The following is a 14,863-nucleotide window of genomic DNA, read 5'->3' on the forward strand; positions in this document are numbered from 1 at the left end:
GAGGCCAGTAAGCAGAACAGCAAGAGTGACAGCCCTGGAAAATATTCATAAACCCTAACACATCCACAGTATAACAGAACCTTGGTACTCAAGAAGCAGCCAACTGCCCCACCGGATGCTATTTTACAAAATACACAGGCACAAAGTGACAGGCCACTCAGGATCTGAGTGCAGAACCCGATGGAAAACCAACTTTTTTGCTGATCACCAAGCCAAACATCCTTGCCATGTGGGCAGACCTTCTCACTACCATTCTCCCCAGCGTCCCTCAAAGCCACACACCCCTAGGAGATGAAACTCAGCAAGAAAATCCCTTTTGAAATGCAAAGCCAGAAAAACAGCTGGCTCTAGGAAAAACACAACTACCCTTGGGGTGTGGGTCCTGCTGAACACCGAGTAAACTGTAGTCTGGTCCTGCATGTTTCCTTTGCAGAAAATAAGAATAGAATGCCTTTGAAGTAGGATGCCAGGAGCTGATCAGTCCACCTACCTGCTGGAAGAACACTGCTTATTAGATTCAATGATCTGATGAGTAGCAGCTTCCCAGAAACCAATGCAGACAAGGTTCTCTTTCTGCTGTAGGTCTGCCTGCTCACCTGGCTGCCACAGCAGCTATGCTTCCTCCTTGCTACGTTCCACCAACAGCAGCAGAAATAGAATGTTTTTCCTATGAGATTTTTGGCATTAGGCACTATGCTGCTTTATCCCCTACCCACTAAAATGCTCCTATTTTTCTGCTGTTAACTCTACATGTTGTAATGGTAGCTTGAAAACTGATTAGTACCATCTTCTGTAATTTGTTTCGTTTTATGAGCAGTTGTGACACCAAAGATTGTCAAGACAAACAGCATTGCAGGAAACAAACAGAGGAAAAACAAAAAGCCATGATGAAGAGGAGCAGACACTCACACAGAGCATCTGGGAAAATTCCTGCATTTCCACGTTTTCTCAAAAGGGTCAGGAACAGAATTCCCAGCATTGCTCCAGTCCATGTTAGACAACAACCACAACCATGCTGGGTGTAACCAGAAGTCTTTTTAGCACAGGTACCTGGACTGAGTGGATGGACATTTACTGCTGTTCAGTGAATGAAAGCTGTTCGGCTGCGTCAGACTCTATAATTTCAGTGGAACACTAAATGCACATATAGATCCAAAAAGCATAGTAGCCATAACTCGCTTGGCCTCCAGGTATCTCAGGTGGGCTCCTGAGGCAGAGTCATAGAATGGCTTCAGTTGGAAGGGACTCCAAGGCTCATCAAGTCCCAGCCCCTCTGCCACAGGCAGGGCCACCAACCTCTAGATCTGGTACTAGACCAGCTTGCCCAGGGCCCCATCCAACCTGATCTTAAAGAGTTTACCTATTTATTAGATGCCAAAGGGTCTCTCTTGCAAGTACTTTTCCAATCTTTTGTTAAACCTTCATAAACATTTGGCATCCTATGGGTACAGGTTGAAAGAGTTGGCTCATCAGCTCGGAGAAGAGAAGGCTCTGAGGGGACACCAGGGTTGGGGGGGGAAGGGGAGGGGCAAGGGGAAATGGTTTTAAAATGGAAGAGAGTAGATTTGGACTAGATATTAGGAATAACTTCTTTACTGTGAGGGTGGCAAGAACAGGTTGCCCAGAGAGGTTATGGATCTTCCCTCCCTGGAAGCACTCAAGGCAAGGCTTGATGGAGCTGTGAGCAACCTGGTCTAGTAGGAGGAGTCCCTGCCTACATCAGGGCAGTTGGAACTAGATGATCTTAAAGGTCCCTTCCAATTTAAACTATTCTATGAAATCCTTGTGGCACGGTATCCTTCCAGTTCTGTTTGATGCCTCCTTGGTCAACTGAATACAGCCACAAACTTACTTTCAATTCTATTGTGTTATTTGCAAAGGGAGAGTCTAGCCTTCAACTCACCATTTACTGGCGTATTTTAAAAGACATGGTTATCCATAAATTAAATTCCAACTTCCAAATGTAAGCCATCCTTAGAAGACCACTGATAAGGCATTCCTCTTTAACTAAATATTTATATATTGCTGTAACTTAATATAAATACACGTAATTTTAAAAGTCTTTGTGCATGTCTCAGTTCAGCTCGTGTCTCCATTTTTGATTCCACTTTCTCAATATACCATCATTGCCATAGAAATGCAGGGCTCACTGCTGGCAGATAAAGGCAACAATAACTAAAGCAAAAACATAATATAAATTCAACCTATGCTTGATATCCCAAATAAATCTCACAAGTCCTTACAGTCTCTGATGAGCAGGTGTCAAATAAATGTAAATAAAACTGCATTTTAATCAGAAGATTAATGCATATTAAACAGCATCTCTAACTACTAAAAACAATTCACAGATGACAAAAGAACTGAAACACCAACAGCAAGAATTGCCATATACAAACCCCGACCTTTAAGAACCTTCTTAATCTTCCTCTGTGAAATCATGCCACCACTATTATCAACCTTCTTAAAACAATATCAAAATGTCTAGAATTTACCAGGAGTCCAACTTCATTCTGTCAACTCAGTACAGCTTACAAAAAGCTACTATTAAAACTGGTAAGGAAGACATGAAACATTCATGTCATGCAGACACTTTGAGACTTGAATTTCACAACACACCATATGCAGTCCTGAATATACACAAAGCAGAATTTGTAGTAGGACTGGTTACGCAGAATGGAAGCCCACAAATGAAAGGAGCAAGAATCTATGAGAAGAGACACTTTTAGTTGTTGCTACATTTCCCTCTACCCCCTGCACTGGGAAAAAACAACCACCAGCAACACAAACCACACAAGATGACTTTAAGTTACAACTTTGAAAGTTCATCTCCTCACTGATCTTAAATGTGGCACTGCAACCTAACTTCAGGAGGCCGTGAAATAACACTACCTTCTGCAAAACTTGCACCAGGAAAGCCAATACAAAATTGCAGTGCAAAGGGAGGGGAGGACAGACAGGTCATCTGCTGCAGATCCACTGATCTGCTGTCTGCATGCAAGCAGAAGAGGCTCAAATGAGCAGCACTGTTAGGCATGACTCAAGAAAATAAAAGTAACCGAAGAAGGGAAGCATATATATGCACTTTCTTTAGTTCAATTTATATCAACTATAATTATTATAAGAAACAAGCATTGTTTGTTCTCAGATGCATAACTTCAGTTGGAACCGTATATATTTTCTTAACATTAAATAAAAATAAATCGAGACAGAACAAATATCACTTTTCCTGCAGAATCTTTAAGGTAAAATGGTTAAAATAAACAAAACCAAAAGCACCAAAAAACAACAGAAAAAAAAAAACAACAGGAAAAAAAAAAAAAAAAACAAACAAAAAAAACCAACACCAGAAAAGAAAGAGAACCATCTAAACCAATTTCTATATACACCACATTGTTAAAAGAAACAAGCTTGTTTTATTCCCATTATTACTACCAAAAATGCAGCCATATTTAGCAGAAGATTAAACAACAAATGCCATCTAAAAAAGCACTAGGCTTCTGCATACACACACAGCACAAAACATTTTAGTAGATGACACAGTTTAGTTGAGCAAGCCAGGTTCAGCAGAGCTGAGACAAAAACACACCAGAGAACCTAGAACAAAAACATCCTCCCTTTCACACACTGATGCCTTTCTGGTAGAGGACATACTCTTACTAACACACATCAAACAGTCCATCCACAAAGTGGAACAAACCCTAAAAATCTCCGCCTTGTGCTGCTCTACACCCTCCCTATGCCAATTTAGACTTCGAGCACACTGCTGACCCGCCTTCATCCTTACCACAGATCTGTTTTCACTCCTACTTCCCCTGAGCTCCACTTATCCTACTCACCCAGAAAACACAACAGGTTTACCTTCAGTACGCAGACAACACTTCTCCATATTCTGTTCTATCCCTCCCCTCTCCAGTTTGTTTTCCTGTTCTTAATTCTAGCTAATATAACCTTCCAGTGACTCTTAAAGCAATTCCTAAAAACCTCCACTTTCAGATTTCACCACAGCAGCTTTACTTGCAGGCTACTACCACATTCTTCAATTAAACATGCTAAATCTCGGTCTGTAGCTTCTGATGAAGGGCTACAATTATTAAGCACCATACAAGGATGCACAGAAAGAAAAACATTCTCTTGTGGATGTATTTTTTTGTAAGTCAGTGACCTCCAGCTGCCCCAGTACTTGCACTTGCTTTTCCCAATCTCTCTCATGAAAGGCTCTCTCAGCACCAGGGCACATTTCACTGCCAGCAGTACTTCAGAACAGGAAAGTTCTGACTTGAAGGTCTCAACCTTATTTCCCAGCTCTGGAGGCCAAACTGCCAAATTAGAACATTAAGCAGCCTTATGTCCATATGATGCTGTCAGATTTAAATTCCACTGAGCTGAGTGGGTACTTACTTGATTTTTCCATTTTTCCCTCATCCTTTGTGAGACCATCAAGCAAGCACAAACCACTACAAACTCAGCAGTACAAAGTGACAAAACCAAGTATAAGCAGCTCTAGTAGAAACAAATATACAGTTACAGACTGTACATGAAGATTTACCAAATAAGGTATCAGAAATGGAATCATACAATAAATACGAGTTCAATATTATTTAATTCAGAACACTTGTTAAACACAATCAAGTTAAGCATTAGTGGGTGCCCCCCCAAGAGCTAATTCCAAGTAACATAACCTCAGCTTAACGAAACAAGTACCACCCATGGAATCACATTGCTAGTGTAACGATATACAGAAGTTTCACTTGCTCACACACTTGCATCAATCAATTACGTTTAACGTCTTGATTTTTCTTTTTAGCATAACGCTTCATTACTGACTACTAAACTTATTTTTCAAAGATTCTCCCCCCTTAAAACAAATCATTTTGTTTACTTTTTTTGCTAAGGATCTTCTTTTTTTTTTTTTTTTTTAAATAAGTATACACAGCACATCCTACTTCACTATCAACACTGCTTTTCTGTAATACTATATATAATACAATGGAAGGTTTGAGGAGTCATCTTAAAACACAGAATTTATGCCAGTAATAGGCTAGCATATTCAAATAGACTAGTATCTAGTTTATGTAATTTATGTATCTGGCAAGACAGACCAGGGGAGTTGTTTCCTTTCTCCTATTCTCTGTCCTTCTGAAGTGTCCTACAGAAACATATCATTCTCTTCTACTACAGGTTTCTTGGCATATATTTACAGAAAAGAACACTAATCATAGATTGTGTTTTCACATTAGACACTGAGAGCTTAATTGTTCCAAATTGTGACTTTCTGACCCTGAACAGAACTCTTTCATTTGTTCCAGGATAATCCAACCTCCTGGCCTAGGCAGCAAAAAGTTTGAACAGCTTCCATCTAACACTCAGTCATGAACAGCACAGTTTGGTCATGCCTGTTAATCTTTTGGTATTGTCTACAGCATATGAATTGCAGCATGAAACAAAGCTGTCTAAATGGACAACAAAAAGCAGCACCAGAGGATAACTTTTGTGAAATACAAGAAAAGCAGACATACACATGACAAAATCAGACTGAAAAAAAAAAGAATAAAATGTCAACCTCAGTGACAAGATAGGGACAAAGCATAGAGAAAAGTGCAGCGGTAAAAATAGCATGGGACCAAGTTTATCTGCTTGCTCTTTGCATCACCAGGACACCAAAGCTATGTAAACATGTAGCAGATTTTATAGTAAGAACAAGCATAATTTACTACTGTCTAGTAACAAGCTCCTTCAGATTAGCTGAAAAACTACTCTGTTCCAGGAAAATATGTCTGATTTCCTCAGCTGAAAGAACAATTATCACAATATATTGTTTTGGAAATTATTGGAAAACGAAGAAAAAAAATGTCTTTACTTCTAAACAAGACTTTCCAGGTGTTCACTTTATTTGTTAAGTGAAGATGTCCATAACCAACGTGGGAATTATAAATGAATGACAACACACTTAGCATAGTAAATGAGCAAGGGAAGGCGAAACAAAACAAAACAAACATTGCAGAAGCTCTGGCTTTATAGCAAAACAGCAATAACTGAATGAAAATTCTTTTAATCAGTTTAACAGCATTTTCAGTCAGAAGAAACAGAGGCAGGAATTGTGTTTCTTCAAATGTTTGAGCCATCAATTTGAAAAAATAAAACATAGACCCAAAACTTACAGCATGCTTTTTGCTGACAAACCTTAAATGTCCTCTTACCTGAAGTATCAGTTCCTTGCTTCATGTGTCAGTCTTTATAAATTTAAAGTTAAAAAAATAAACAGACAACTGTGAGATTTCAACTCCTCTCCCCCCACAACATCTTCCTGATGAAAACAGCTAGCAGTATCTTCATTTGCATGACCTTCACCACAAAAACAGTTTTTGCTTACCTGATGCTGAGTTCATTAAGTTCTGTTGCACGGGAGGACTGGTGGGAGCTGTAACGTTCATCTGGGAAAGCATGGCCTTCCTGGGATCTTGCCATGTTGTTGTTTGATCAATATGACTGCAGAAACAAAGCAAGAGTTAGGACAGTCATGCGTTCACAATAATGACCTGCTAGCACAGAAAGTTTAACAACAAAAGGTTAAGCCTGCCAACAAGAGCCACATTCAAAACCAAACAAGAACTTTTTGGACTCTGTCCAAGCATTACCATACCTCATATTCTCAAAGCCTTTACTCTGGTCACCATCATTTTCCCATCAAAGAGCTGTAGTGATTAGAGCTAGAGCAATGGCAAGATACAGCTCCTCGTGAGTATTGGAATCTAGACTGTTGTACCATAACATATCCATGAATTGAACATTCTCTTCCTTTTCTTGCTGATTAGTTACTTGTCAGTTTTAAATGCAATCTGAGTGTATTTCAAACCCAGCCAGTTATGCCTGGAATCTCAAGCACAGTCAAGTAGTTTGGCATGACAAGTTCACACTCAGTGTGCCTAGGGAGCTGTAGTGAACAGACTGGTGAGTAATCATCAGTCTTCCCCAACTTTCAGTGCGTAGCCTACATTCTCAGGTTATCTGATGGAGTACTGCCCCCATCCCCAAGAATGGGACATCTGTGGTAACTTAAGTAACCAGTTGCACTAGAGAAGTAATAAAAACAAAACCAAGTGATGTTCAGCTACCCTTCTACTTCATATTAAAAGATGAGGACAGTTGGATTGTCAAGTAACTCAATGAGCCCTCTCTAGATGATAATGGCAAAACTTTGGGAGTTTGATTTATCTGTTTAAAAAGAAAAAACAAAACCCTGGAAAATACCTTCCCTGTAATTCACAAAACTATTTAAGTCAATGAAAACACAAATGTAATGAATGATTACTTCATCTTCTGAGTATGTGATTAGCATGCTTTGCTAATCTAATGAATAACAAATGCACGCTATTCACGAACAAGCATCATAGTATCTTGATGCCATTAAGATTGCTCTGAAAAGTTCACATGGACAAAAATAAAACCACTAACACGCAGTAAGCTTTGACGGTATCAATTCAAGCTCGTACTAAAATAGTTTGATTAACAATTAGAAGCCAACACATCACTAACGTGGTACCACTCTTTGCTTATACTAAATATTCTTAAAGTTACTTCTTTCTAAACTACACAGAATGCCCATTTTCAGTTTCTTCAATGAAAGTACTACACTTAAAGTTGCACCACAGATTGTACTGTGATCCAAGTTCAGGCCTCAGTACTCCAGTTCACACTCCTGATTTGTACCAATGTTTTGCATCATCTTGTACTTATCTTCGTGCATCACTATTTGTATAGAACCATCAATTAGGCTGTGCATTTTCCATCTTTATGTTGGAACTTAAACAGTAATTGCGCAGAAATTCTTCCCAGCTCACAGCTGACACAGCTTTCAGGTATATTCAGCTTTAGGAGATGGTGTTGTAATTAGACATGCTAATTCACATTTGGTCACCTCAGCACCTTCACCGATGTGGACACCAACATCTGGCCTTGTCACCTTGCTCTCCACTAATGAGAATGGAACATATGAGAGCACTGTTAAGATGTAATTCATTTGAGAAATTTAAGGAGGTGAATCACATCTATTTTCTGCATTGCGAAGGAAGCCTAAGGTAACTGGGTTAAATACACAGACATTAAAGGTGGTGAATCCCAAACTTTGTTTGTGTGTTTGCATGACCACAGCATCCCAGAGCTCAAGTCATATGTTAAGGCCTCGTCATACAAAACTGAACATTATCTTCTCCCTGTTCTAAGCAATTAGCTACTGTGACTAGAAACTACTAAGGAACCCTTTAACTCCAACTAATAAAAATGCACTCCATCAATTTAGCAAGAGGAATTTTTAACATGTTCTTTGGTACTCAAAAATACTGCTTGTTTGTTTTTAAACACCAAATACTAAGTTGTGTATGTGAGTATTAGGCATTTTCACTTGATTGAAATGAAGAAAGTACTATTCCGAAGGATCATAAAATACCTCATAGTCACCCAACTACCTCCATGCAATTATTTATCACACTGGAACAGAAAGTCTCCTGAATAGAACCTAGAAGGTGTCGCAAAGTGACTTGGACTAAGAAGTTTTATCTTAAGCTTTTTCTTTTGTCCTTTCATTCTACCTTCTTTAAACATACATAAAATTTCAGCCCAAAAGAGTTATAGATATATTCCAAGAGGGACACAAAATAGGAAGGAAGGCTTTTCCTACAAGAATGTAACAGTAAACAAAGCCTTACTTTGTCTGTGGCCAGTATTGATTGTATACAGGAAGCCACCCTGTTACAATAGGTTCAAATAAAATGGTGTCACTACCACGTTAGTTTCCATGGCACACATTCAGTACAGGTACTCCTAGGCACACTGTGCCTTTGCTTCCATATGTTTTCCAACATTCAGCTTAATGAAGAAGCAGGCCACATGCAGCAAGGCTTCCTTATTTTCTTTTTAGCTTATTTATTTATAGAACAAGAAAAAACATAGTAGAGACTGCCATATATATACACCAGATCTTAATATTAAAAAGCAGCTTTCATTTCACAGTCAATTCTACAAGGCAGTGAAAGCAGGGAAAGATAATACAGACATAAAAATACCACACAGATAATGCTTCACAGGCGCCATGTTTAAGTTACAGTGCCAGCACGTCCCACCTCTCCTTTCTACTTCAAGTTTGTTCTATTTGCTCAGCTCGGTTCTGGGAACAGCGGAAACTGGGAAACCACCACTGTGCCCACGATTACACAGTTTTTTATTTCCATTTAACTCCTATAAAAATATCTGTAACGCTACACACTTATAAAACAAATACCTATGGTATGTATTTTATAGTCTTTGTTTTTATGTACTCTTTGAGCGTGGAGTATAAAAAAAGAGGGAAAAAACATGTCTTGCTGCATTACAAAACCATTTTTACAGCTGCCTACAGGAACACATGGAAGAAGCAGTCACCAACCTCTTCAAACATAACTGAGTAAGGGATAGACAAAGGAAGAAGCAATTTAAAAGTACTGCCAATTAGAGCACAGGGACAGCATTATCAGCTCCTTAATTATATGAGGCAAAGTAATGCTCAGACGGCATTGTTATATGGTCGGCTAGTTCAGACAGTAGCAGCTTCCAGCTTTGGCCTAGCTGAATATCCCTCAAGAACAGTCAGCCAACAGAACTCCAACCAGTACTCTTCTTAGAAAAGAGCCACAAAAGAAAGGCCTCAAAGTAATCAAGTTGATTATATTAAAATCACAGCAATCCCTAGGCTGGCTCACTAAGGCAACGTTGTCCTATCCCACTCAGTCTCCTGCTTCCCGACCTACATATGCCTTTCCCTAACATCTTCATTCAAAAACCTGTCTCTTCAACTGCCTCCAAACCATAGTCCTCTCCCACATACCCCACCTCTCCACACCATAACCTGAGTTTCTGAATGCTATTTGGTAAAAAAACTCCCCTAACACATCACAGCATATCAGTTCTTCTCCACAAGTTCTGAATTGTGCTGTCCAACTGAAGGAATGCAAAGCAGGCAAATGCTCACTTACATGGGTAAAATATTTAAGTAAATCTAAGTCTACAGTAAGGAATATAGGTCCGTATTTTGGTGCAGCACATGCACCACGGTGACTTTCTGTAAGCCTTGTGTATTTCTTAAAACCAAGTATAGAAGAGGAACATTCTCTGCAGGTAAAGATCTTTCCCTTTGTTTTGAATAGCAGCACAGAAAAGGCCTAAAAGAACTCTGACACCACCGCTATGTTATCTCTTCCTACACCAAACAGATTTTTTCCATGGCAGCTTCACTTCATGCCCACTGCCCCCATGCTTACATTTAGTACCATCACCTGAGCCACATTTTGTTGAAGTATCACATTCAGCTGCAAAAAAATCTTTATATATTAGTGACATATCAAACCCAGTGAAATCCATGACCCAGCCATAACACAGCACCATCAAAATTAAACCTATTCATGAAGTAAAATCACAGCTCTGAATTCTGTGCAAAACATAGACCAAGTAAAGCATCTCAGAGTTAAAACCAATCTCTAGTATAATCAAGGAACGTAAGGCATTTTACTTCATAGAATAAAGTCTCAAATCCAGCATCATGCTACCTATCTCTAATTGTTCACTGATGTCTTGGTGAAGCAAATCCTTGTCAAGTCCTGTCGCAAGAGCTGATTAAATCAACTTAGATTATACCATAAACCTACAGTTAACAGCCCTTAGAATAGCAAAGCCAAGACACACTGAACATGCACAATATTTGTTAGCAAATTTCAGAGAATCATAGAATCAGCACAGTAGGAAAAGACCTAAAAGATCATCCAGTCCAACCATTCACCTATTACCAATAGCTCCCACTAAACCATGTCTCTCAACACAACATCCATTTATGTCAGTCCTGGTGTAAAGAAGAGAAATTGATCTATGAAACACCCTCAGTCAGCCTCCACTTAGAAGCACTTCCAAAGTGCTACGGCTTACAAGGAAGACAAAGCCACTACCACCATCTCCTACTATTTCCAAAGCCATACAAAGTATTTATCTCTCAACATTAACAGCTTTAAATAAAATGTTCTCATTTCATGAATACAAAGAACATTTCTGCAGTCACTAAGAACTGGAATTTCTAAGTGAAAGAAATCCTTTTGTGGCATTAGACACCATCACATGTCGGAAGATTTGTCAGATTCAATTTCTAACCTGATTTTGAAGTTTTGGGGTTTTTTTATTTGCTTTTAAATTGTAAAGGAAAAGAACTAGGAGATCCTAAAACAATTAAAACATATATATGCCATTTCTCATTGAAAACCAACTTCAGGTGTTAACACATTGGGAAAATAAAACAATTCCTGCAAATGGAGAACTGATCTGCTTTGCTCTGGGTGTGATGCACCTTCCCATTTGTTCTCCAGTCACTTCATTGACGAGACATATTGAGAGCCACATCAGAAATGAATTAACACAAAAAGGATGCTCAAAAATTTACTTCAATCCTTCATTTAAAGGCTTCATTCATCAGGAACTACATAACCATTCCAATCCAAGAATTACAGGCAACCATACAGTTAGTTTTTAACTATAAATACTACTTAAGAATTTTGATATTCTGTATTATTGCAATTAGAGCCCCTGTTGCTCAACATACGCTTCTCAAGGTATGTTGAGAACTCCCTTCATTTAATACAATTCTCATTCAAAGCTGTTGTTCAATATAAAAGCATCACCATAAAGATGTTTCTATTGCTGTACGCTTTAAAATGTGGACAGCCTTACATTCTGTGTCTGCATGAGAAAATTATTTCCAGTCTCCAGTAAAGTCACAATGACTAATTTGGACTTGAGCGCTCAGAGTTTTGGGATGATTTTAAGAGTTGACTGGAAATCCTGTTTTTATTAAAAACAAAATAAAAACCCAGGCACACAGCACTGAGCACACTGCGACAGCCCCACCAAAACCCTGAGCTAGGCATTGTCTACTTTTTATATTATAACAGGAGTGAACTGGGAAGTTTGAGTGACTTCAGCAAGTGCACAAACAAAACTAAACCTAATTATTTTCTAAAGTTGGTATGAAATTGCTGTTTGTCATTAATTCACAAATGTGAACTGCTCCACCAACAAGCACGTCACCTATCATTCTAATTTATGTCATTCTTTGATATTTTTTCCTTTGTCTCCTTAACAAACTGTTTCCCTCAATCTACATAATGCAGAATCATCTGGAACATTTTCCCTTTTTTTCCCCTCACTTAAGAACTTCAAAAATGAGATGAAGCAGAGTGAGGTACTCCTTGTATACGGCATCAATGAATTATTTTATAGCTCTTACCAGTACATTCTCCTGCAACAGAACTTGATGTATATACTGAAAGTTGGCTCTTCTGCCACGGGAGAAACCAAACAGGGTAGTGATATGCTGACAGTTGGACTAGATGATTTTAAAGCTCTTTTCCAATCTTAATGATTCCATGAATAATTTAAATATTTCTGCCCCTGGTACAAACATGAATTGTCACAAACTTCCCCTTTAAATTCAAGTCTCTGACAGATCTTATACAAACTGGTCCTGCATCTACTAAGTACAGGATACCTGCCAGATACCCACCTGCGTACCATGCTAGTAGTCAGAGAAGAACTGAGTGTGTACTTCTGCAGGGGCCTAACCTCTACTGGAGAATCAAAACAGTAGTAAAGTGACTGTAGAGTTGTGAAAGTGACAATATTTACTAATTCAAGAACAGAGCTGAATGTAAATTCATAAAAGAGAAGTTGGACCTAAGTTTGGTTTAAAAATGGGATAACAGAAAAAGTTTAAACAGCCTCAGTATGAAAAGCTTTTAGCAGCACTCTCTAAATCTGGTGTAGGACGTAGAGCTTTCTGGGTTATGACTAATACAGTGTTCCTAGGATACTATTAAGCAGAATTAAATGGATTCAGCTTTGCCTCAGGGTAGAAGTTGTGACATTCTTGGTGCACCCTCTTTTCTACCCCACAAGTAGTACTTCAAGAAATTGAAAGATTAAAACACAAAATAGCCTTCAGCTCCACTGGTCAATTTCACAGGGGTTGCTGACTTAAAAGTGAAGTATGGTTCTTCGCAAATGGTTTAACAAAGCCACGGATTTATACCTTACCTAGAATTAAAACACTGAGATGACAAATTTCAGTTCCAAGCAGCAACAGTGAAGAAAAAAGCCTCAAGGATAAATGAGACAGCTTTGTTGTTAGCAATTATCTCCATCTCTTGTTCAGTACTCCACAAACAGTGTCCTAAATTTGAACCAGTTAGACAAGAAGATACACTTATAGTGGCCTAAGGTTTTTTAAGAACTTTCCAGTTGTCTGCTTGAATAAATAATTAAATAAACAAATGGAAAAACTGTTGTTCACAGCAATGAATATCTTGATCTGAAGACTTGATATCTCACCTATGGCTTTGGAAAGCACTGTTTCTAGTTATCCTCTCCCTTTGATTTGCAAGGTTTCCCTAGGTGCCAGGATTACTATAAATTAATATGGAACACACAGTAAAACTCATAGCATCGTAATATGACCTCCCAAAACCAGCAGAATGAAACTAAGATTCATTACACAGCTTGTCTCAATAACATTACTGCCTCCAACCACAGCCTAACTGCTTCAAAGAAACAGAAACTCAATTTCGGACTATTGTTGTAATACATAATTTGGGAGCACTTTGAATTTTCCTTATCAGATCCACATATGTTAACTAAACAAAGCTTGCATTGCACTACTCCATTAAGGCTACTGGCGACGTCCTCACTAAGCCAAAGCACAGGCATATGATGACAGAGCACACTTGGTTACATGATGGTACAGACTATCCTTCTTTCAGCTTGCAAAAGCACATACTAAAAGCAGCAGGTAGTTGTTAAGTATGCAATCGTGTTGTGCCACAGCCGTGATTTCAATGACTTTGAGAAGAACAAAAGCAAAATTTATTATAAGAATGGGGGCACAAAAATCCTGTTGACAGTTACATAGTCGCAGATAGGACAAGAGGTGATGGCCTCAGGTTGTGCCAGGGGAGGTTCTGGCTTGGTATCAGGAAAAATTTCTTCTCATAAAGAGCAGTGAGGCACTGACACAGGGCTCCCAGGGAAGGGGTGGAATCACCATCCCTGGAGGTGCTCAAGAAATGAACAGATGTGGTGTACAGAGACACTGTTTAGTGGGCAAGGTGGCGGGTTCACAGCTGGACTCAATGATCTTTTCCCACCTTGATTCTATGATAACCAGGTAGAAAGAGGCTATCAACTCAAAACATCAAGCAGACCTCTGTCAGATAGTTGTTACCCTACTAATGCCCTAATAGCCCCAGGCAACAGAAATTCATTGCACAAATTAAGAGTTTGAACCCTAGATTACTGCAAAGCAGTAAGGCAACCTAAATGCCTTAAACGTCTCTGACAGAAGTCTTAATTGGTAGAGAAATAGACTTTGCACAAACTTGTGAGAGTCAGGCAGGTTCTTGGACAGATCCCTCTTGAATTCCTTCCTAAAGCAGGTCCAACTTGCAGGATGATAAGAACTAACATTAAGTCCTGAAAGCATATCCCATGAAGCCACGGACACTGGTATATGAAACAGAGCTGAAGATATACAAAATGCTGAAAATTATTCAGTGGCAGCCTTTCCTAGCACTGGCGTCCACACAGACAATTCTCAATAAGACACACTAAGGATTTAGTGTTCTGAAAAGGAACTATGATTCTTGGATTCCTCTGTGGATCCCCCAAATAAAATATTATTGTTTTCTGAGTTTGAGAAGAATGGAATGAGGACATTTTAATTTCCAGGGCTCTTTCCATTACTTTGAAAACTAGAAGAAACAGCAGTATTGCAGTATCTATAAAAAGAGAAGTCCTAGCTTTT

The 14,863-nt window shown here is 38.9% G+C and overlaps 1 protein-coding gene across 4 annotated transcripts in view; it reads right to left on the reverse strand.

The window, feature by feature from the left end:
- The window catches only part of YAP1 (Yes1 associated transcriptional regulator), an 84,514-nt gene that overhangs the window by 32,808 nt on the left and 36,843 nt on the right, over window positions 1-14,863 (reverse strand). For all 4 annotated transcript variants that reach the window (XM_072326734.1, XM_072326732.1, XM_072326733.1 and 1 more), the window contains exon 3: window positions 6,371-6,486. In XM_072326734.1, coding sequence (XP_072182835.1) covers window positions 6,371-6,486 — 116 coding nt within the window. The remainder of the gene's footprint in view (window positions 1-6,370; window positions 6,487-14,863) is intronic.

This window comes from Excalfactoria chinensis, chromosome 1, assembly GCF_039878825.1.
Source record: "Excalfactoria chinensis isolate bCotChi1 chromosome 1, bCotChi1.hap2, whole genome shotgun sequence".
NCBI classification, from domain to species: domain Eukaryota; kingdom Metazoa; phylum Chordata; class Aves; order Galliformes; family Phasianidae; genus Excalfactoria; species Excalfactoria chinensis.